The 21,080-nt window shown below is 40.5% G+C and overlaps 1 protein-coding gene across 1 annotated transcript in view; it reads left to right on the top strand.

Moving 5' to 3' along the window:
- Nucleotides 1-21,080, top strand: part of pmfbp1 (polyamine modulated factor 1 binding protein 1) — a 649,032-nt gene that overhangs the window by 63,951 nt on the left and 564,001 nt on the right. Inside the window, exon 3 of the mRNA XM_073070291.1 lies at nt 16,991-17,119. Coding sequence (XP_072926392.1) covers nt 16,991-17,119 — 129 coding nt within the window. The remainder of the gene's footprint in view (nt 1-16,990; nt 17,120-21,080) is intronic.

Here is a 21,080-nt window from a genome sequence, read left to right as displayed (position 1 = left end):
TCGATGAAAAATATGATAAATAAGTGACACAGGACAGTGTAGCCTTGAAATTTTCAATGTGAAAATTAATAATGGAGGTGAATGACAGAAGTGAATGGAAAACTAATTAAAATGGAATTTAACACTGGTTCAGCTGTTTCAGTCATTCCACAAAATGAGTTTCAGAGGCATTTCCAAGATACCAAACTGAAGCCTGCAGATATTCAACTAAGAACTTATACTGGAGAGAAGATAACTCCCGTGGCAATGATATCTGTAATACAAAAACCAACAAACCACATTGAGGTTGTCTGTGGTACAAGCAGAAGGGCCACCATGGGGTAGTGGGGGGAGGTGACTGACTGTGAACTACAATTTGATTAGACATCCATATACAATTTGCATGCCACATTCCATGAATGAAAGTAAATTAAGAAAGGTACTGGATGATGCCACCACTGTCTCCATGCTGAACACCATAAATCATTGCCCAACAGAAGACAAACAGGTGTTGGTGCCAAACTCTGTGCCTCTGGTCAGAAAGCATATTGGACCAAGGAAGGATCATGCTGCTCAGGAATCGTGATAAAAGCAGTGGTCCAACTACAATAGTTTTTGTAGGCAATGTATATGAGAGAGTTTCTGAAATGTTAATAAGACATTTACTTGTGAATTGTGGCTTGCATTTAAGCTGGAGGAGAGTTCAACAAACTTCAGGAAAGTTGCAAGCATTTGGCTTTTAAGGTTATTGTATGAACTTGCAAGTGAGAGACAAAAAGCTCCTTGTAAAAGTAGATGCACAGACCAAAGTCCAGCTGGATCAATAGACGTCCAAAAAGAAAGGAGTCCATGGAGATACAAAAATAGAGGATTCATCAGATGATGATGTGGATGTGGAAACCAAGAGAGTGATCAGATCATAAAGGGACCAATAGAAGGATTAATAAGAGAATATTCCAGTGACCTAAATGCACATTCCCAAGATCAAGATGAACAAACTAGAGGAAGAAACATAAAAGAAAGGTGGCTAACACTATCAGAACCACTTTCTGGAATCTCAGAGTCAACTCCTACAACCAACATGGAGGAGGCCCCAAAACTTGAGATTGTTTCATAGACACAAACAAGTCTCACATGCTAAACAGAGTGATCTCTCTTGTCGGGAAAGATGTATCCCATGACAGTAAGAAAGCTTCCACAGTGATGAAATCTCTCAGCCTGAATGGGACAATTTAAAATTGAATATGCTGTGGATGTCTGTATATCATAGCTGCATTATATAATATTTTGTGCATATAGTTGAGATGCATTCAGAATCAGGTTTATTATCACTGGCATGTGAGTGAAATTTGTTAACTTAGTAGCAACAGTTCAATGCAATACATAATATAGAAGAAAAAAATAGTAATAGTAATAATAATTCAGATTCAGATTCAGTTTATTGTCATTTAGAAACCACAAATGCAATGCAGTTAAAAAATGAGACAACGTTCCTCCAGAATGATATCACAAAAGCATATGACAAAACAGACTACACCAGAAAATCCACATAACGTTTGGCAATCCCCAGTCCAGAATAATAAATAAATAAATAAATAAATCTTATTCAGTATACTTTATACAGTATACTTATATTGAATAGATTAAAAATCATGCTAAAATTAGAAATACTATATATATTTTTTTAAAAGTGAGGTAGTGACGAGGGTTCAATGTCCATTTAGGAATCGGATGGCAGAGGGGAAGAAGCTGTTCCTGAATCACTGAGTGTGTGCCTTCAGGCTTCTGTATCTCCTACCAGATGGTAGCAGTGAGAAAAGGGCATGCCCTGGGTGTTGGAGGTCCTTAATAATGGACGCTACCTTTCTGAGACACTGCTCCCTGAAGATGTCCTAGGGACTTTGTAGGCTAGTGCCCAAGATGGATACTTATACTTTAATGTCACCAAACAATTGATACTAGAGCGTACAATCATCACAGTGATATTTGTTTCTGTGTTTCGTGCTCCCTGAAGTACAAATCGAAGTAAATATAATAAAAATTTAAATTATAAATCATAATTAGAAAATAGAAAAGGGAAAGTAAGGTAGTGCAAGTCAGGTCCAGATATTTGGAAGGTATGGCCCAGATCCGGGTCAGGATCTGTTCAGTAGTCTTATCACAGTTGGAAAGAAGATGTTCCCAAATCTGGCCGACTAGGGCTGACTAAATTTACAACCCTCTGCAGCTTCTTTCGGTCCTATGCTGTAGCTCCCCACCCCCCCCATACCAGACAGTGATGCAGCCTGTCAGAATGTTCTCCATGGTACATCTTTAGAAATTTTTGAGTGTAGTTGTTGACATGCCAAATCCCTTCAAACTCCTAATAAAATATAGCTGCTGTATTGCCTTCTTTATAACTGCATCAATATGAGAGCAGGTTAGAACCTCAGAGACCTTAACACCCAGGAACTTGAAACTGCTCACTCTCTCCACTTCTGATCCCTCTATGAGGATTGGTATGTGTTCCTTCGTCTTGCCCTTCCTGAAGTTCACAATCAGCTCTTTCGTCTTCCTGACACTGAGTGCCAGGTTGTTGCTGCGGCACCACTCCAATAGTTGGCATATCTCACTCTTGTACACCCTCTCGTCACCACCTGAGGTTTTACCAACAATGGTTGTATCGTCAACAAACTTATATATGGTATTTGAGCTATGTGTAGCCACAGAGTCATGGGCATATAGAGAGTAGAGCAGTGGGCTAAGCACACACCCCTGAGATGCACCAGTGTTGATCATCAGCGATGATGATGATGGAGATGTTATCACCAATCCACACAGACTGTGGTCTTCTGGTTAGGAAGTCGAGGGTCCAGTTGCAGAGGGATGTACAAAGGCTTAGAATCTGCAACTTCTCAATCAGGATTGTGGGAATGATGGTATTAAATGCTGAGCTATAGTCGATGAACAGCATCCTAATATAGGTGTTTGTGTTGTCCAGGTGGTCTAAAGCTGCGTGAAGAGCCATTGAGATTGCATCTGCCGTCAACCTGTTGTGGTGATAGGCAAATTGCAACAGGTCCAGGTCCTTGCTGAGGCAGGAGTTCTCTATTCTCTATTGAGTTGGAGTTTATACCTAAGCAGGGAGGAGTGTTGTACATTTAGTATTTCGATAATTGTTTCATCAAGAATACTCAAATTTCTTGTTAGTTTAAATGATTAAGTATGGGTTATATGAAAAAATACATTAATTGTACATGTCATCATGCTACCATGTGATACGTACCTGCCTCACTTAAAGCAAAGACAAAACCAGACCTGCATTCCTGGACTCCAGAGTTTTCCTTTGAATTTATTTAATGTTTTGAAGTTACAAAACATAACATTTTCAATAGTAGTTCAAGATAATAAAAAGTCTTTGAATTGAATCTATCCCAGATGTTAATGTACAGTAATGTGGCACTTTCAGTTTTGTCTTTCATATTGCTGTGATTTATTCAAGAATGGATCTATGAAAATATTCAGTTTAGTCAGTTTAGTTATGAGAATTTTACAAAAAATGTTTTTCCTAAAACTGAAGTTCCCAAGGTAGTGGTGGTGAGGGAGAGAGACATAAGAGCACAAGAAATAGGAGGCCACCACAAGACAGTGAGTATAGAAGTAGAATGAAGTGGAGGATGAATGCATGGCTGAGGGATGGAAGCAGGGGGCAGGGATTCAGGTTTCTGGATCATTGGGACCTCTTCTGGAGCAGGTGTGACCTGTACAAAATGGATGGGTTGTACTTGAATCTAAGAGGGACCAATATCCTGGCGGGAAGGTTTGCTAAGGCTATTGGGGAGAGTTTAAACTAGAATTGCTGGAGAGTGGGAACCGAACTGAAGTGACGAAGAAAAGGGAGGTAGGCTCACAAATAGAGAAAGCTCGGAGACAGTGTGAAAGGGAGGATAGGCAGGTGATAGAGAAGGGACACGCTCAGTCCGATGGTTTGAGATGTGTCTATTTTAATGCAAGGAGTATCATGAATAAAGTAGATGAGCTTAGGGCGTGGATCAGCACTTGGAGCAATGATGATGTGGCCATTACAGAGACTTGGATGGTGTAGGGGCAGGATTGGCTACTTCAACTGCTAGGCTTTAGATGTTTCAGGAAGGATAGGGGGGAGGCAAAAGAGGTGGGGGCGTGGCACTGTTGATCAGAGAAAGTGTCACAGCTGCAGAAAAGGAGGAAGTCGGAGGGGTTGTCTACAGAGTCTCTGTGGATGGAAGTTAGGAATAGGAAGGGGTCAATAATTTTACTGGGTGTCTTTAATAGACCACTCAATAGTAACAAGGACATGAGGAGTAGATAGGGAAACAGACTCTGGAAAGGAATAATAATAACAGGGTTGTTCTGCTGGGAGATTTTAATTTCCCAAATATTAATTGGCATCTCCCTAGAGTGAGGGTTTAGATGGGCTGGAGTTTGTTAGGTGTGTTCAGGAAGGTTTCTTGACACAATATGTAGATAAGCCTACAAGAGGAGAGGCTGTACTTGATTTGGTATTGGGAGATGAACCTGGTCAGGTGTCAGGTCTCTCAGTGGGAGAGCATTTTGGAGATAGTGATCACAATTCTACCTCCTTTACCATAGCGTTGGAGAGGGATAGGAACAGACAAGTCAGGGAAACATTTAATTGGAGTAAGGAGAAACACGAGGCTATCAGGCAGGAACTTGGAAGCATAAATTGGAAACAGGTGTTCTCAGAAACATATGGTAGAAATGTGGCAAATGTTCAGGGGATATTTACATGGGGTTCTGAGTAGGTACGTTCCAATGAGACAGGGAAGTTATGGTAGGGTACAGGAACCATGGTGTATAAAAGCTGTTGAAAATCTAGTCAAGAAGAAAAGAAGAGCTTATGAAAGGTTCAAAAAAACTAGGTAATGATGGAGATCTAGAAGATTATAAGGCAAGCAGGAAGGAGCTTAAGAATGAAATTTGGAGAGCCAGAAGGGGCCATGAGAAGGCCTTGGCGAACAGGATTAAGGAAAGCCCCAAAGCATTCTACAAGTATGTGAAGAGAAAGAGGATAAGATGTGAGAGAATAGGACCAATCAAGTGTTGCAATGGAAAAGTGTGTATGGAACCGTAGGAAATAGCAGAGGTACTTAATGAATACTGTACTTTGCTTCTGTATTCACAACGGAAAAGGAACTTGGCAATTGTAGGGATGACTTGCAGTAGATTGAAAATCTTGAAAATGTTGATATTAAGAAAAGGGATGTGCTTTTAGAAAGCATCAAGTTGGATAAGTCACTGAGACCGGATGGGATGCACCCCAGGCTACTGTGGGAAGCAAGGGAGGAGATTGCTGAGCATCTGGCAAGGATCTTTGCATCATCAATGAGGATTGGAGAGGTTCTGGAGGATTGGAGGGTTGTGGATGTTGTTCCCTTATTCAAGAAAGGGAGTAGGGATTGCCCAGGAAATTTTACGCCAGTGAGTCTTACTTCAGTGGTTGGTAAATTGACGGAGAAGATCCTGAGAGGCAGGATTTATGAACATTTGGAGAGGCATAATATGATTAGGAATAGTCAGCATGGCTTTGTCAAAGGCAGGTTGTGCCTTACAAGCCTGATTGAATTTTTTGAGGATGTGACTAAGAACATTGATGAAGGTAGAGTTGTAGATGTAATGTATATGGATTTTAGCAAGGCATTTGATAAGGTACCCCATGCAAGGCTTATTGAGAAAGTAAGGAGGCATGGGATCTAAGGGAACATTGCTTTGTGGATCCTGCACTGGCTTGCCCACAGAAGGCAAAGAGTGGTTGTAGACGAGTCATATTCTGCATGGAGGTCGGTGACCAGTGGTGTGCCTCAGGGATCTGTTCTGAGACCCCCTACTCTTTGTGATTTTTATAAATGAGGGATGAGGAAGTGGAGGGATGGGTTAGTAAGTTTGCTGATGACACAAAGGTTGGGAGTGTTGTGGATAGTGTGGAGGGCTGTCAGAGGTTACAGCAGGACATTGAAGGATGCAAAACTGGGCTGAGAAGTGGCAGATGGAGTTCAACCTAGATAAGTATGAGGTGGCTCATTTTGGTAGGTCAAATATGATGGCAGAATATAACATTAATGGCAAGACTCTTGGCAGTGTGGAGGATCAGAGGGATCTTGGGATCTGAGTCCATAGGACACTCAAAGCTGCTACGCAGGTTGAGTCTGTGGTTAAGAAGGCATATGGTGTATTGGCCTTCATCAATCATGGGATTGAGTTTGAGAGCCGAGAGGTAATGTTGCAGCTATATAGGGCCCTGGTCAGATCCCTCTTGGGGTACTGTGCTCAGTTCTGGTCGCCTCACTACAGGATGGACGTGGAAACCATAGAAAGGGTGCAGAGGAGATTTACAAGGATGTTGCCTGGATTGGGGATCATGCCTTATGAGAATAGGTTGAGTGAACTCAGCCTTTTCTCCTTGGAGTGACGGATGATGAGAGGTGACCTGATAGAGGTGTATGAGATGATGAGAGGCATTGATCGTGTGGATAGCCAGAGGCTTTTCCCCAGGGGTGAAATGGCTAGCACGAGGGAGCATAGTTTTAAGGTGCTTGGAAGCAGGTACACAAGAGATGTCAAGGGTAAGTTTTTTACGCAGAGAGTGGTGAGTGCGTGGAATGGGCTGCCGGCGGTGGTGGTGGAGGTGGAAACAATAGGGTCTTTTAAGAGACTCCTGGATGGCTATATGGAGCTTAGAAAAGTAGAGGGCCATGGGTAAAGGCTAGGTAGTTCTAAGGTAAAGACATGTTCAGCACTGCTTTGTGGGCCAAAAGGGCTGTATTGTTCTGTATGTTTTCTGTGTTTCTATATTCTACCCACCCCGTCGAGCCGTCAATAAAATTATGACTAATCTGATCATGTATTTAGGCTTCACTTACCCGCCTTTACCCCACAATCCTTAATTCCCCTGCTTTGCAAAATCTAGCTAAATATATCTTAACTATATTTAATCAGGTTACCCCTACTGTTTCCCTGGATAGAGAATTCCACAGGTTCACTACTCCCTGGGAAAAGGAGTTTCTCCTCATCTCTGTCCCAAATCTATTCCCTCAAAGCTTGAGGTGATGTCCCCTAGTTCTAGTCTCACTTACCAGTGGAAACAACTTTCCTGTCACTATCTTATCTATTCCTTTCATAATTTTATGTTTCTATAAGATCTCTTTTAATTCTTTTGCATTCCAGTGAGTATCATCCAGGGTGACTCAATGTCTCCTCATAGGTCAACCCTTTCAACTCATGGAATCAACCTCATGAACATTCTTTGCACATATTCAGTTGCAGCATAACCTCCCTGTTCTTAAATTCAATCCCTCTAGCAATGAATGGCAAAATTCCATTTGCCTTCTTGATAACCCGTTGCACCTGCAGACCAACCTTTTGTAACTCATGCACAAACACTCCCTATACATAACAGCAATCTTTCATCATTTAATAAATTAATCTATTTTTCTTTCCAAAGTGGATGATCTTGCATTTACCAACATTATACCTCAGCTACCAGACCCTTGCACATACACTCTATCTATATCGCTCTGCAGACTGTCCACATCCTCTGCACAATTTGCTTTTCCATTCCATTCAGTGTCATCAGCAAACAAAGATACACTACAGTCAGCCCCCTATTTCAAATCATTTACGAATTTTGTGCCCCTTGCACAGATCCCTGCGGCAGTTCCGATCACTACTAAATGGACTGATTTATCCCAACGATCTGCCTTCTATTGGTTAGCCAATTATCTATCCGTGCTAATACTTTACCCCCAACTCCTTGCATCCTTGCCTTATGGATAAGTCTTTTGTGTGGTACCTTATAAAATATCTTCTGGAAATTAATGTACACAGCATCCACCTGTTACCCTCTATCTACTGATGCCTAAATCTGAGTTGCTTTATAGTATCATAATCCATTTCTTCTAATTATCTTAAGTCTGAAGGGTAGATAGTATTTTTATTATTTGTCCTTTATGACCTGTTCGTAATTTCAGACACCATGATTAAAATTCCTGTAAGCCTCTACTGTTCTAAAGAGAACATCTTCTCTAGTTGATACAAGTTTAGCTCTAATATGTCAATATATCTTGGAGCCATTCCAGTAAATCCCTTCCACATTCAAAGGTGAAAAGGGGGACTTGAGTTAGGTCATTTAGTACCAAAATTATTTTTGATGTTTAGTTTTAGTATTGACTTTTATACCATGCCACCATTTATGAAGCCTAGGAACTTGTGCATTATTGTTTATTTAAGTCAAATCGAAGACAACTTAAATTTATTATAAAAGTACATGCACATTATAGTATGCTACCTTGAAACTCATTTTCTTGTAGTTACTTACAGGAAAATAAAGAAATACAATAGAATTTATGAAAAAAAGTATACACAAATAAAGACTGACAGCCAGTGTTCAAAAACACATTAACCAGTATAGTCACCTATATAGCCATATACACAAACATCCTGAATTTTTTTGTCATTCAGCATCTTGAGCATTTTGCCCCATCCCTAATTAAATACCAAATGTTAGCAAACTGCAGCTTTGAACCTTATAATGAAGGAATTCCCCTACACACAAAATGCTGGTGGAACACAGCAGGCCAGGCAGCATCTATAGGAAGAAGTACAGTCAATGTTTCGGGCTGAGACCCTTCGTCAGGATTTTTTGATCTGGTTTCGGATGTAATGGCCTCCATAGAGCCCTGATTTCAACTTCATTGGGGCTGTCTGGGAGAGACAGAAGAACGTGATTTACTCAAAGTCTGCAGAAGAACTGTGGCAAGTTCTCCAAGATGCTTGGAACAGCTTGCCAATAAATTTTCTTATAAAACTGCACGACAGTTTACCTAAGAGAATTGATGTAGTTTTACAAGCAAAGGGTTGTCACACCAGTTTAAAAAAAAAGTTGAACATGTGCCTGAGACTTTTGCACTGTACTATAGATTAAACTTTATAATTGTTTGGTACAACTGGTGGGGGTGGATCTTTCTTCACCATTTCAGACAACAGGTAATAATTAATTTCTTTGCATGTGTAGAGTCAAATTGGATAAAGATATTCGATCTGTTTCTCTAAATCTTATTAGTAAACAAGATGAGTTTTTACAAAAAATTATTTTATACTTACCATATTTAATGTTTGCATCTTAGAAGTTTTTCTTTTAAATGAATTTAAATGCCACAGCTACTATTTTGTGATTATGTTACTGGATTGCTAACCCAGTCATAAAATCACTGCTATGCTTCTCCCAGCAAATGCACCTACACACTGACACTTCAAAGTTGTGCCCTATATCTATAGCCCTATGATATTAGCTTATAGATAGATAGATAGATAGATAGATAGATAGACACTTTATTCATCCCCATGGGGAAATTCAACTTTTTTTCCAATGTCCCATACACTTGTTGTAGCAAAACTAATAACATACAATACTTAACTCAGTAAAAAAATATGATATGCATCTAAATCACTATCTCAAAAAGCATTAATAATAGCTTTTAAAAAGTTCTTAAGTCTTGGCGGTTGAATTGTAAAGCCTAATGGCATTGGGGAGTATTGACCTCTTCATCCTGTCTGAGGAGCAATGCATCGATAGTAACCTGTCACTGAAACTGCTTCTCTGTCTCTGGATGGTGCTATGTAGAGGATGTTCAGAGTTTTCCATAATTGACCGTAGCCTACTCAGCGCCCTTCGCTCAGCTACCGATGTTAAACTCTCCAGTACTTTGCCCACGACAGAGCCCGCCTTCCTTACCAGCTTATTAAGACGTGAGGCGTCCCTCTTCTTAATGCTTCCTCCCCAACACGCCACCACAAAGAAGAGGGCACTCTCCACAACTGACCTATAGAACATCTTCAGCATCTCACTACAGACATTGAATGACGCCAACCTTCTAAGGAAGTACAGTCGACTCTGTGCCTTCCTGCACAAGGCATCTGTGTTGGCAGTCCAGTCTAGCTTCTCGTCTAACTGTACTCAAAACTGTACTCATAACTGTATTAAAAGCAGTACTGCTGCCTATTTCATCACCAAGTCTTTAATTTTGTAAACGTGACTGAATTAAAACCATATGACACAGGAGCAGAGTTAGGCTATTTGCCCCATTAAGTCTGCTCCATCATTCCATCCTGGCTGGTTTATTATCCCTCTCAACCACATTCTCTTGCCTTCTCCCCATAACCTTTGACACACTGACTAATCAAGTACTTATCAACCTTTACTCTAAATATACTCAATGACTTGGCCTTCACAGCCATCTGTAGCAATAAATTCCATAGATTCACCACCTTCTCACTAAAGAAATTCATCCTTTCTAAGATTTCTTAAAACAGCTCAAGGAAGTTCATCAAACAGTTTCTGGCCTTTAAATATGCTTTAGCTCACCATTTATTATTCGATGCTGTTGTTTATTATTCCAAGTGGCTGTTAATATTTTAGTGCATTGTCAGTTCTAATAGTTTGGCCATCATTTTTGTTTATTTCAATTGTGGTGTGTTATTTTGATCTTCTTTGCTTAGAATTTCTTAGTATAACTACCAAAATATAGAAGGCTACAAGTAATTAGAAGCAGCCAAAGGTGCTCACCTGCCTCACTTAGTAATGAAAACAAATCATTTTGGCATTAATACTTGAATTCCAACTAAGCTAGTGGCAAAAATGTTAGAACACTTTCCCTTGGCATGATGGCAAAACTATTTGAATTTCAGGGTATTCTTCTCCCTAAACATAATGTTAATCTGCCAATTAACCAGCAGAAAATATTCCTTAATCTTTATTCCTTAAACTAAATTTAACTAGATTTTCATTCATGTATGTGTACTTTCATTTTACTAAGTAGTTCCCTATACAAATAAAATCCATTAAAAGCTCATTTGAAAGTATGTATATCACAAGGAATTTATGTACTGGGATTGAAAAACATGCCTGGAGTAAAACATTAAATGAAAAATCTGGGCAGTATTGCCATCTTAAAGTAATATGTAAGTCTCAAAATATTTACTGGATAGATTAATTTGGCAACTTTTATTTCATATTTATCAGTTTGTTAAGAGAATAGGGGAAAATATGTATATATGGATGAAAAGATTGTCTTGGCAGTATTATCTCTCAGCCCAGCAGTGTTAAAATATGATATTTTGAATAATTTTCTGTTTTAATTTGTGGAAATGCATATATATTCATGAAATCCAGACACGTGAGACTATAGATGTTGACACCTGGAGCAATGAAACAGCATGCCTCAGGAACTCAGTGGGTTGGGGCCGCTTCTTTTTACGTTGTATATCAACGATTTGGATTATGGAATAGATGGCTTTGTGGCTAAGTTTGCTGATGATACAAAGATAGGTGGAGGGACCAGTAGTGCTGAGGAAACAGAGAGCCTGCAGAGAGACTTGGATAGATTGGGGGAATGGGCGAAGAAGTGGCAGATGAATTACAATGTCGGAAAGTGTACGGTCATGCACTTTGGTAGAAGAAATAAAGGGGCAGACTATTATTTAAATGGGGAGAGAATTCAAAGTTCTGAGATGCAACAGGACTTGGGAGTCCTCGTGCAGGATACCCTTAAGGTTAACATCCAGGTTGAGTCGGTGGTGAAGAAGGTGAATGGCGGAGCAGACTTGATGGGCTGAATGGCCGACTTCTGCTCCTTTGTCTTATGGTCTTTATCTAGTGCCTATAAAAGGTGTTCATCCCTCCCCCTTGGAAGTTTTCATGTTTTATTGGTTTACAACATTGAATCATAGTGCATTTAATTTAGCTTTTTTGACAGTGATTAACAGAAAAAGACTCTTTCATGTCAAAGTGAAAACAGATCTCTACAAAGTCATCTAAATTTATTACAATTATTAAACACAAAATAAATTAATTGCATAATTCCTCACCCGCTTCAAGTCAATATTTAGTAGATGCACCTTTGACAGCAATTACAGTCTTGAGGCTGTACAGATTGGTCTCCATCAGCTTTGCACATCTGGACACTGCAATTTTTCCCTATTCTGTACAAAATTGTTCAAGCTCTGTCAGATGCAAGAGATTGTGAGTGAACAATCCTTTTCAATTCCAGCCACAAATTCTCAATTGGATTGCGGTCTGGACTCTTGAGTTGGCTAAAACAGGATATTAACTTTGTTGTTTTTAAGCCATTCCTGTGTAGCTTTGGCTTTATGCTTGGGATCATTGTCTTGCTGGGAAACAAATCTTCTCCTAATTCGCAGTTCTCTTGCAGACTGCATCAGGTTTTCCTCTAGGATTTCCTTGTATTTTACTGCATTCATTTTACCCTCTACCTTCACAAGCCTTCCAGGGTCTGTTGCAGTGAAGTGTCCCCACAGAATGATGCAACCACCACTATGCTTCAAGGTAGGAATGGTGTGTATTTGATGATGTGCGGTGTTTGGCTTACACCAAGCATAGCATTTAGTTTGATGATCAAAAAGCTTAATTTTGGTTTCATTAGACTATAGAACCTTCTTCCAGCTGACTTCCTGTGATATTTTTTCAACAATACCTTTCTCTTTGTCACTCTCCCATAAAGCTGTGACTGGTGAAGCACCCAAGCAACCATTGTTCTATGCACAGTCTTTTCAATCTCAGCCGCTGAAGCTTGAAACTCCTCCAGAGTTATTATAGGTCTCTTAGTGGCCTCCCTCATTAGTCCCCTTCTTGCACATTCCCTCAGTTTTTCAGGATGGCCTGCTCTAGGTTGATCTACAGCTGATCCATTTCTTGATGATTGACTTAACTGTACTCCAAGTGATTTTCAGTGACTTGGAAATGTTCTTGAATCTTTTCAATAACTTTTTTGTGGAGTTGCTTGGAAGGTTCTTTTGTCTTCATGGTGTAGCTTTTGCCAAGATACTGACTCACCAGCAGTTGGACCTTCCAGATACAGGTGTGTTTTTACTATGATCAATTGAAACACCTTGACTGCACATAGGTCTCCAAAAACATATCTCCATTTAACTAATTATGTGACCTCTGAAATCAATTGGCTACACTTGTGATGGCTTGGGGTGTCATATTAAGGGGGGGGGGTGAATACTTTTGAAATCAATTATTTGGTGTTTTATATTTGTAATTAATTTGAATCACCTTGTGGACATCTGTTTTCACTTTGACGCAGAAGACTATTTTTTTGTTGATCAGTGTCAAAAAAGCCAAATTAAATCCACTGTGATTCAATGTTGTAAAACAATAAAACATGAAAACTTCCAAGAGGAGGAAATATTTTTATAGACACTGTATGTACAAAGTAATCAAGTTTTTATTTGAAAAGTGATTGATTATATAATATGTTTCTTTCTTTAATGAAATACAAAAAAATCTTTAGCATTTAACTTTTTGGAACATTAATGTTTGGAAATCTAAATGTTATTTTCTACTGACACATTAATACAGAAGTTAAAAATATACATCTAAAACAAAATTTTTAATTAAAAAATCTAGGGTGCCTAAGACTTTTGCACAGTACGGTACATTATCTTGACTTCAAACTTGGCAAGATCCTTGAATTTTACGGCTTTTAGACTCATTGATGTTGTACCCCTGACACTGTCCCAAACATGATTTTTGAAGTTTACTGCACTTGGCTATCAGATCCCAGTTGACGTCCATACATGTTACTTGAATAAGTACCTTTGATTTTTCCTCTAAACATGGATGTGAGCTGCATGTGCACTATAGCAAAGGGGATTTGCTGGTATTTGTGCAAGTATCCCTAACCATAAACCACAGGGCATTGTTCTCCCCTCTTTTAGCCAGCACCACTGCCACTTGCAATACTCAGTCTCTCTTGATCTTCGCACTATCATGACCTTTTTTGCCATTCATCTTACACTAGTTTAATTTCTAACTTTTCCCATTTGTAATGAAAGGTCAAATATGATGGCAGAATATAGCATTAATGGCAAGACTCTTGGCAGTGTGAAGGATCAGAGGGATCTTGGGGTCCATGTCCATAGGACACTCAAAGCTGCTACGCAGATTGACTCTGTGGTTAAGAAGACATACGGTGCATTGGCCTTCATCAGTCATGTGATTGAGTTTAAGAGCTGAGAGGTTATGTTGCAGCGATATAGGACCCTGGTCAGAACCCACTTGGAGTACTGTGCTCAATTCTGGTCACCTCACTACAGGAAGGATGTGGAAACCAAAAAAAGGGTGCAGAGGAGATTTACAAGGATATTGCCTGGATTAAGGAGCATGTCTTATAAGAATAGGTTGAGTGAACTCGGCCTTTTCTCCTTGGAGCGATGGAGGATGACAGGTGACCTGATAGAGGTGTACAAGATAAAGAGAGGCATTGATCGTGTGGATAGTCAGAGGCTTTTTTCCAAGGCTGAAATGGCTAGCATGACAGGGCATAGTTTTAAGGTGCATGGAAGTAGGTACTCAGGAGATGTCAGGGGTAAGTTTTTTACTCAGAGAGTGGTGAGTGCATGGAATGGGCTGCTGGCAACGGTGGTGGAGACAGAAACAATAGGCTCTTTTAAAAGACTCTTGGGTGGATACATGGAGCTTAGAAAAATAGAGGGCTATGGGTAAGCCTAGGTAGTTCTAAGGTAAGGACACGCTCGGCACAGCTTTGTTGGCTGAAGAGCTGTATTGTGCAGTAGGTTTTCTATGTTTCTATAAAAGGCATCAACTTGAAAGGTAGCTTCAGTAGTTTTCTCCACAAAAGACTTTGGAGAACTAGGGGGAGGCATAAGGAAAACCCTGAGGTGTTCTACACGTACGTACAAGAAGAACAGGGTAACTAGAGTTGAGGATAGGATCAATCAAGGATAAGAGGAAACATGTGTCTGTAGTCAGAGGTAGTGGAGGTCCTTAATGAATACTTTGCTTCAGTATTCACCAAAGAAAGGGATCACGAATGAATGTGAAGTCATTGTAGAACAGTCTGATATACTGGAATATTTCAATGTTAAGAAAGAGGATAGATATGTCAGTGCCCGGGGATGGGATGTATTGCAGGGTTGTCATAGGATGCAAGGGAAGAGATTGCTGTACCATAGGCAATGATCTTTGTGTCCTGACTGGCCAAAGGAGTAGTGGCAGAGCATTGAAAGGTGGCAAACAGTATACCTTTGTTCAAGAAAGGTAATAGAGATAACATTGGGAATTAGGTAGACCAATGAGCCACATGTCAGTAGTGGGCAAGTTATTGGAGAGGATTCTTAGAACAGGATTTACGAGCATTTGGAAAAGTATAGTATGATTAGGGATAATCAGCATGGCTTTGTGAGGGGGCTGATCGTGCCTTAGGAGCCTGATTGAATTCTTTGAGGAAGTGACAAAATATACCAGTGATTGCAGAGCAGTGGATGTGATGTAAATGGCTTTTAGTAGAGAATTTGACATGGTTCCCCATGGATGCCTTGTTTCTAAGTTCAAGAGGCATGGTATCTAGGGGAAGTTGGGTGCATAAACTCAGATTTGGTTTGCCGGCAGAAGGCGGGGGTGGTTGTAGATGGAGCGTATTCTGTCTGAAGATTAGTGATGATTATGTTCCACAGGAATCTGTTACGTGACCCCTGCTCTTTGTGATTTTTATAAATGGCTTGAAAGAGGAAGTGGGAGGGTGGTTTGGTAAGTTAGGAGAATACATGAAGGTTGGTGGTGTCGTGGATAATGTAGGAAGTTATCAAAGATTACAATGGGACTTTGATAGGATGCAAAGTTCGACTGAGAACTAGCAGATGGAGTTCAATCCGGAGAAGTGTGAAGTGATTCAATTTGGAAGGATGAACTTGAAGATAAAAGACAGGGTTAACAGTGTGGAGGAATAGATAGATCTTGGTGGTTGACATCCAAAGTTGCAACACAAGTTGATAGAATGGTTAAGAGTGGATTAAGAGTGTTGGCCTTCATTAGTTCAAGAGACACGAGGTTACGTTTCAGCTCTTTAAAACCGGTTCAATCACACTTGGAGTATTATTTTCACCTGATTAAAGGAAGGATGTGAGGGCTTTAGAGAGGATGCAGAGGAGATTTACAAGGCTTATGTCTGAATTAGAAAGCATTTCTTATGAGGATAAATTGAGTGAGCTAAGGCTTTTTTTTCTTTGGAGAGAAGGATAAGAGATAACTTGATAGCAACATTCAAGATGCCAAGAGGCATAGATCCAGTGGACAGTCAGAAACATTTTCCCAGGGTAAAAATGGCTATTACAAGAGCTCATAACTTTAAAGTATAGGGTGAATGTTGGAGGTAAGTGTTTTTTTACAGAGAGGTACTTGCATGGAATATGCTGCCAGGGATGGTGGTACAGGCAGATCATGGAAAATCTCATTTAAGTGACTCTTAGATAAGCACATGGATGAAAGTAAACTAGAGGGCTATGTTGGAGGGAAGGGTTAGATTGATCCTGGACTAGGTTAAAGGGTCGGCACAACATTGTGGGCTAAGGGCCTGTATCGTGCTGTACTGTTCTATATTCTATAGAAGCTACCTGACTTAACGTGTAATTGTAGACTTTTGTTTGGTTTTTTTTGTTATTATTCTAGCTTCATCTTGTCATTTTTGGAAATATGTATCTATTCCAACCCTGTGCAATCTATTTTTATTTGCAAGTGTTCATAAAGTATCTTTCCAGGACACATGTATTAGATATTTGTTAATCTCTTCATACAGATCAAAGCATTACACAGTGCATACAAGGTAAAACAATAGCAATGCAGAATAAAGTGTAAAAGCTGCAGAGAAAGCGCAAGGTCATCAGGTAAACTGTGATGTCAAGGGTCCAAATTATCATACAAGAGGTCAATTCAAGAGTATAGAAGCTGTCCTTTAGCCTGGTGGTCTTGCTTTCAGGTTTTATATCTTATGCCTCATGGGAGAGGGGAGAAAAGAAATATCTGGGGTGGGTGGAGTCTTTAGTTACGTTGGCTACTTTACTGAGGCAGCAACAAGTATAGACAGAGTTCATAGAGGGGAGGCTGATTTACAGAAATTTAATGCTGGAATATTTACATTTTTTTTCTTTTGGTTAGTTGAAGGTGCAGATTCTTCAGTCTTACATCAATGACTTAAGTGAACAAAATGATGTTCTGATTCAGGCAATGGAGGAGCATGAAAGAGAAGCTAACCGAAGAGTAGTTGCTCTGGAAAAAGATCTGCAGGTAATCATTGACATATTTCAGACTGTAACTGTACTGTAGATTTTTTTTATTTTCCATATGGTTTGATATTTGTCCAAAGGGATACAGTTCAGAACATCATGCACAAAATGCTGTAGGTAAAGTCTGTATATACTGTAAGGGAGACCAAAGATGTATTGTAAACTATTCACAAATTCACAATAAAATGAACTTTAATAGTGCATTTACCCTATGGATTTTAAGTATCCTTAGGCATTGTGCAGTTTTAACTTATTAAATGTCTTGGAGCATTAACTGATGTTGTCACCAAATATGCAAAGTATTTTAACTGTCAGTAAATCTCAACTGTCTAATGCTGGAAGAAATTTGCTTTGTTTCTCATCCAGCAATTTATTTTACTTTGTAAGATAACTAATTTTTCCATTTCAAATCAAATAAAATGTTGCCATTTTATGTATTCTCATTTCCATATGCATCATCTATATATGAGACCATACTTTTTTGAAAGAAAGATCAGATGAGGTTAAGATTATTTTACCTTTTGTTGTCATTCTGTTCCCATATCACAACTATGCAATTCATGTACGACAGACAGAGACAAGTGGGTCACAATCAAGAGAGGGAAGGGGACAAGTCAGGTAGTAAAGAGTACCCCTGTGGCTGTACCCCTTGACAATAAGTACTACTGTTGGGGGTGGGGACAGCCTACCTAGGGGAAGCAACAGTAGCCGTGTTTCTGGCGCAGAGTCCGGCCCTGTGGCTCAGAAGGGCAGGGAAAGAAAGAGGAAGGCAGTAGTGATAGGGGACTCTATAGTTAGGGGGTCAGACAGGTGATTCTGTTGAGGCAGGAAAGAAACTCGGATGGAGTTTGTCTCTCAGGTGCCAGGGTCCGGGATGTTTCAGATCGCGTCCAAGATGTCCTGTAGTAGGAGGGAGAACAGCCAGAGGTCGTGGTACATATTGGTACCAATGACATAGGTAGGAAAAGGGAAGAGGTCCAGAAAACAGACTATAGGGAGTTAGGAAGGAAGTTGAGAAACAGGACCGCAAAGGTAGTAATTTTGGGATTACTGCCTGTGCCATGTGACAGTAAGTTTAGAAATAGAATGAGGTGGAGGATAAATGCGTGGCTGAGGGATTGGAGCAGGGGTCAGTGATTCAGATTTCTGGATCATTGGGACCTCTTTTGGAGCAGGTGTGACCTGTACAAAAAGGATGGGTTGCACTTGAATCCCAGGGGGACCAATATCCTGGCAGGGAGGTTTGCTAAGGCTACTGGGGAGAGTTTGAACTAGATTTGTTGGGGGGTGGGAACCGAACTGAAGAGACTGGGGAAGAGGCGATTGGCTCACAAATAGAGAAAGCTTGGAGACGGTGTGTGAGTGAGGATAGGCAGGTGATAGAGAAGGGACGTGCTCAGACAGATGGTTTGAGATGTGTCTATTTTAATGCAAGGAGTGTTTTGAACAAAACGGATGAGCTCAGAGCATGGATCAGTACTTGGAGGTATGATGTGGTGGTCATTACAGAGACTTGGATGGCTCAGGGACAGGAATGGTTACTTCAGGTGCCGAGTTTTAGATGTTTCAGAAAAGACTGGAGGGAGGCAAAAGAGGTGGGGGCGTGGCACTGTTGATCAGAGATAGTGTCACGGCTGCAGAAAAAAAATGGACGTCATGGAGGGATTGTCTATGGAGTCTCTGTGGGTGGAAGTTAGGAATGGGAAGGGGTCGATAACTTTACTGGGTGTTTTATATAGACCACCCAATAGAAACAGGCATATCAATGAGCAGATAGGGAAACATCCTGGAAAGGTGTAATAATAAGAGAATTGTCGTGATGGGAGATTTTAATTTCCCAGATATCGATTGGCATCTCCCTAGACCAAGGGGTTTAGATGGAGTGGAGTTTGTTAGGTGTGTTCAGGGAGATTTCTTGACACAATATGTAGATAAGCCTACAAGAGGAGAGACTGTAATTGATCTGGTATTGGGAAATGAACCTGGTCATGTGTCAGATCTCTCAGTGGGAGAGCATTTTGGAGATAGTGATCATAATTCTATCTCCTTTATAATAGCATTGGAGAGAGATAGGAACAGACAAGTTAGAAAAGCGTTTAATTGGAGTAAGGGGAGTTATGAGGCTATCAGGCAGGAAATTGGAAGCTTAAATTGGAAACAGGTGTTCTTAGGGAAAAGTATGGAAGAAATGTGGCAAATAATTCAGCCGATATTTGTGTGGAGTTCTGTATAGGTACATTCCAATGAGATGGAAGTTATGGTAGGGAGCTGGAACTGTGGTGTACAAAGGCTGTAATAAATCTAGTCAAGAAGAAAAAAAAGCATACAAAAGGTTCAGAGAGCTAGTTAATGTTAGAGATCTAAAAGATTATAAGGCTAACAGGAAGGAGCTTAAGAGGGTAATTAGAGAGCCAGAAGGAGCCATGAGAAGGCCTTGGCAGGCAAGATTAAGGGAAACCCAAGGCATTCTACAAATATGTGAAGAGCAAGAGGATAAGGTGTCAACGAATAGGGCCTATCAAGTGTGACAGTGGGAAAGTGTGTATGGAACCGAAGGAAATAGCAGAAATACTTAATGAAAACTTTACTTCAGTATTCACTATGGAAAAGGATCTTGCTGATTGTAGTGATGACTTGCAGCAGACTGAAAAGCTTGAGCATGTAGATATTAAGAAAGAGGATGTGCTGGAGCTTTTGGAAAGCATCAAATTGGATAGGTCGCGGGGATCGGATGAGATGTACCCCAGGCTACTGTGGGAGGCGAGAAAGGAGATTGCTGAGCCTCTGGCGATGATCTTTGCATCATCAATGGGATGGGAGAGGTTCCAGAGGATTGGAGGGTTGCGGATGTTGTTCCTTTATTCAAGAAAGAGAGTAGAGATAACCCAGGAAATTATAGACCAGTGAGTCTTACTTCAGTGGTTGGTAAGTTGGTGGATAAGATCCTGAGAGGCAGGATTTATGAACATTTGTAGAGGTATATTATGATTAGGAATAGTCAGCATAGCTTTGTCAAGGGCAGGCCATGCCTTACGAGCCTGATTGAAATTTTTAAGGATGTGACGAAACACAGTGATGAAGGAAGAGCAGTAGATATAGTGTATATGTATTTCAGCAATGCATAACCATGCATGACTTATTGAGAAAGTAAGGAGGCATGGGATCCAAGGGGATATTACTTTGTTGATCCAGAACTGGCTTGCCCACAGAAGGCAAAGAGTGGTTGTAGATGGGTCATATTCTGCCTGGAGGTCAGTGACCAGTGGTGTGCCTCAGGGATCTGTTCTGGGACCCTTACTCTTTGTGATTTTTATAAATGACCTGGATGAGGAAGTGGAGGGATAGGTTAGTAAGTTTGCTGATGACACAAAGATTGGCTGTGTTGTGGATAGTGTGGAGGGCTGTCAGAGGTTACAGCGGAACATTGATAGGATACAAAACTGGGCTGAGAAGTGGCAGATGGAGTTCAACCCAGATAAGTGTGAAATGGTTCATTTTAGTAGGTCAAATGTGATGGCAAAATATAGTATTAACAGCAAGACTCTTGGCAGTGTGGAGGATCAGAGGGATCTTGGGGTCTGAATCCATAGGACACTCAAAGCAGCTGTGCAGGTTGACTCTGTGGTTAAGAAGGCATACGGTGCATTGGCCTTCATCAGTCGTGGGATTGAGTTTAAGAGCCAACAGGTAATGTTGCAGCTATATAGGACCCTGATCAGACCCTGCTTGGAGTACTGTGCTCGGTTCTGGTTGCCTCACTACAGGAAGGATGTGGAAACCATAGAAAGGGTGCAGAGATGATTTACAAGGATGTTTCCTGGATTGGGGAGCATGCCTTATGAAAACAGGTTGCGTGAACTCGGCCTTTTCTCCTTGGAGCAAAGGAGGATGAGAGGTGAGCTGAGAGAGGTGTATAAGATGATGAATGGCATTGATTCTGTGTAAGTCAGAGGCTTTTTCCC

Source organism: Hemitrygon akajei, chromosome 17 (genome assembly GCF_048418815.1).
Source record: "Hemitrygon akajei chromosome 17, sHemAka1.3, whole genome shotgun sequence".
NCBI classification, from domain to species: Eukaryota; Metazoa; Chordata; class Chondrichthyes; order Myliobatiformes; family Dasyatidae; genus Hemitrygon; species Hemitrygon akajei.
The sequence above is the reverse complement of the archived record's forward strand: the minus strand, read 5'-3'. Positions and strand labels throughout refer to the sequence as shown.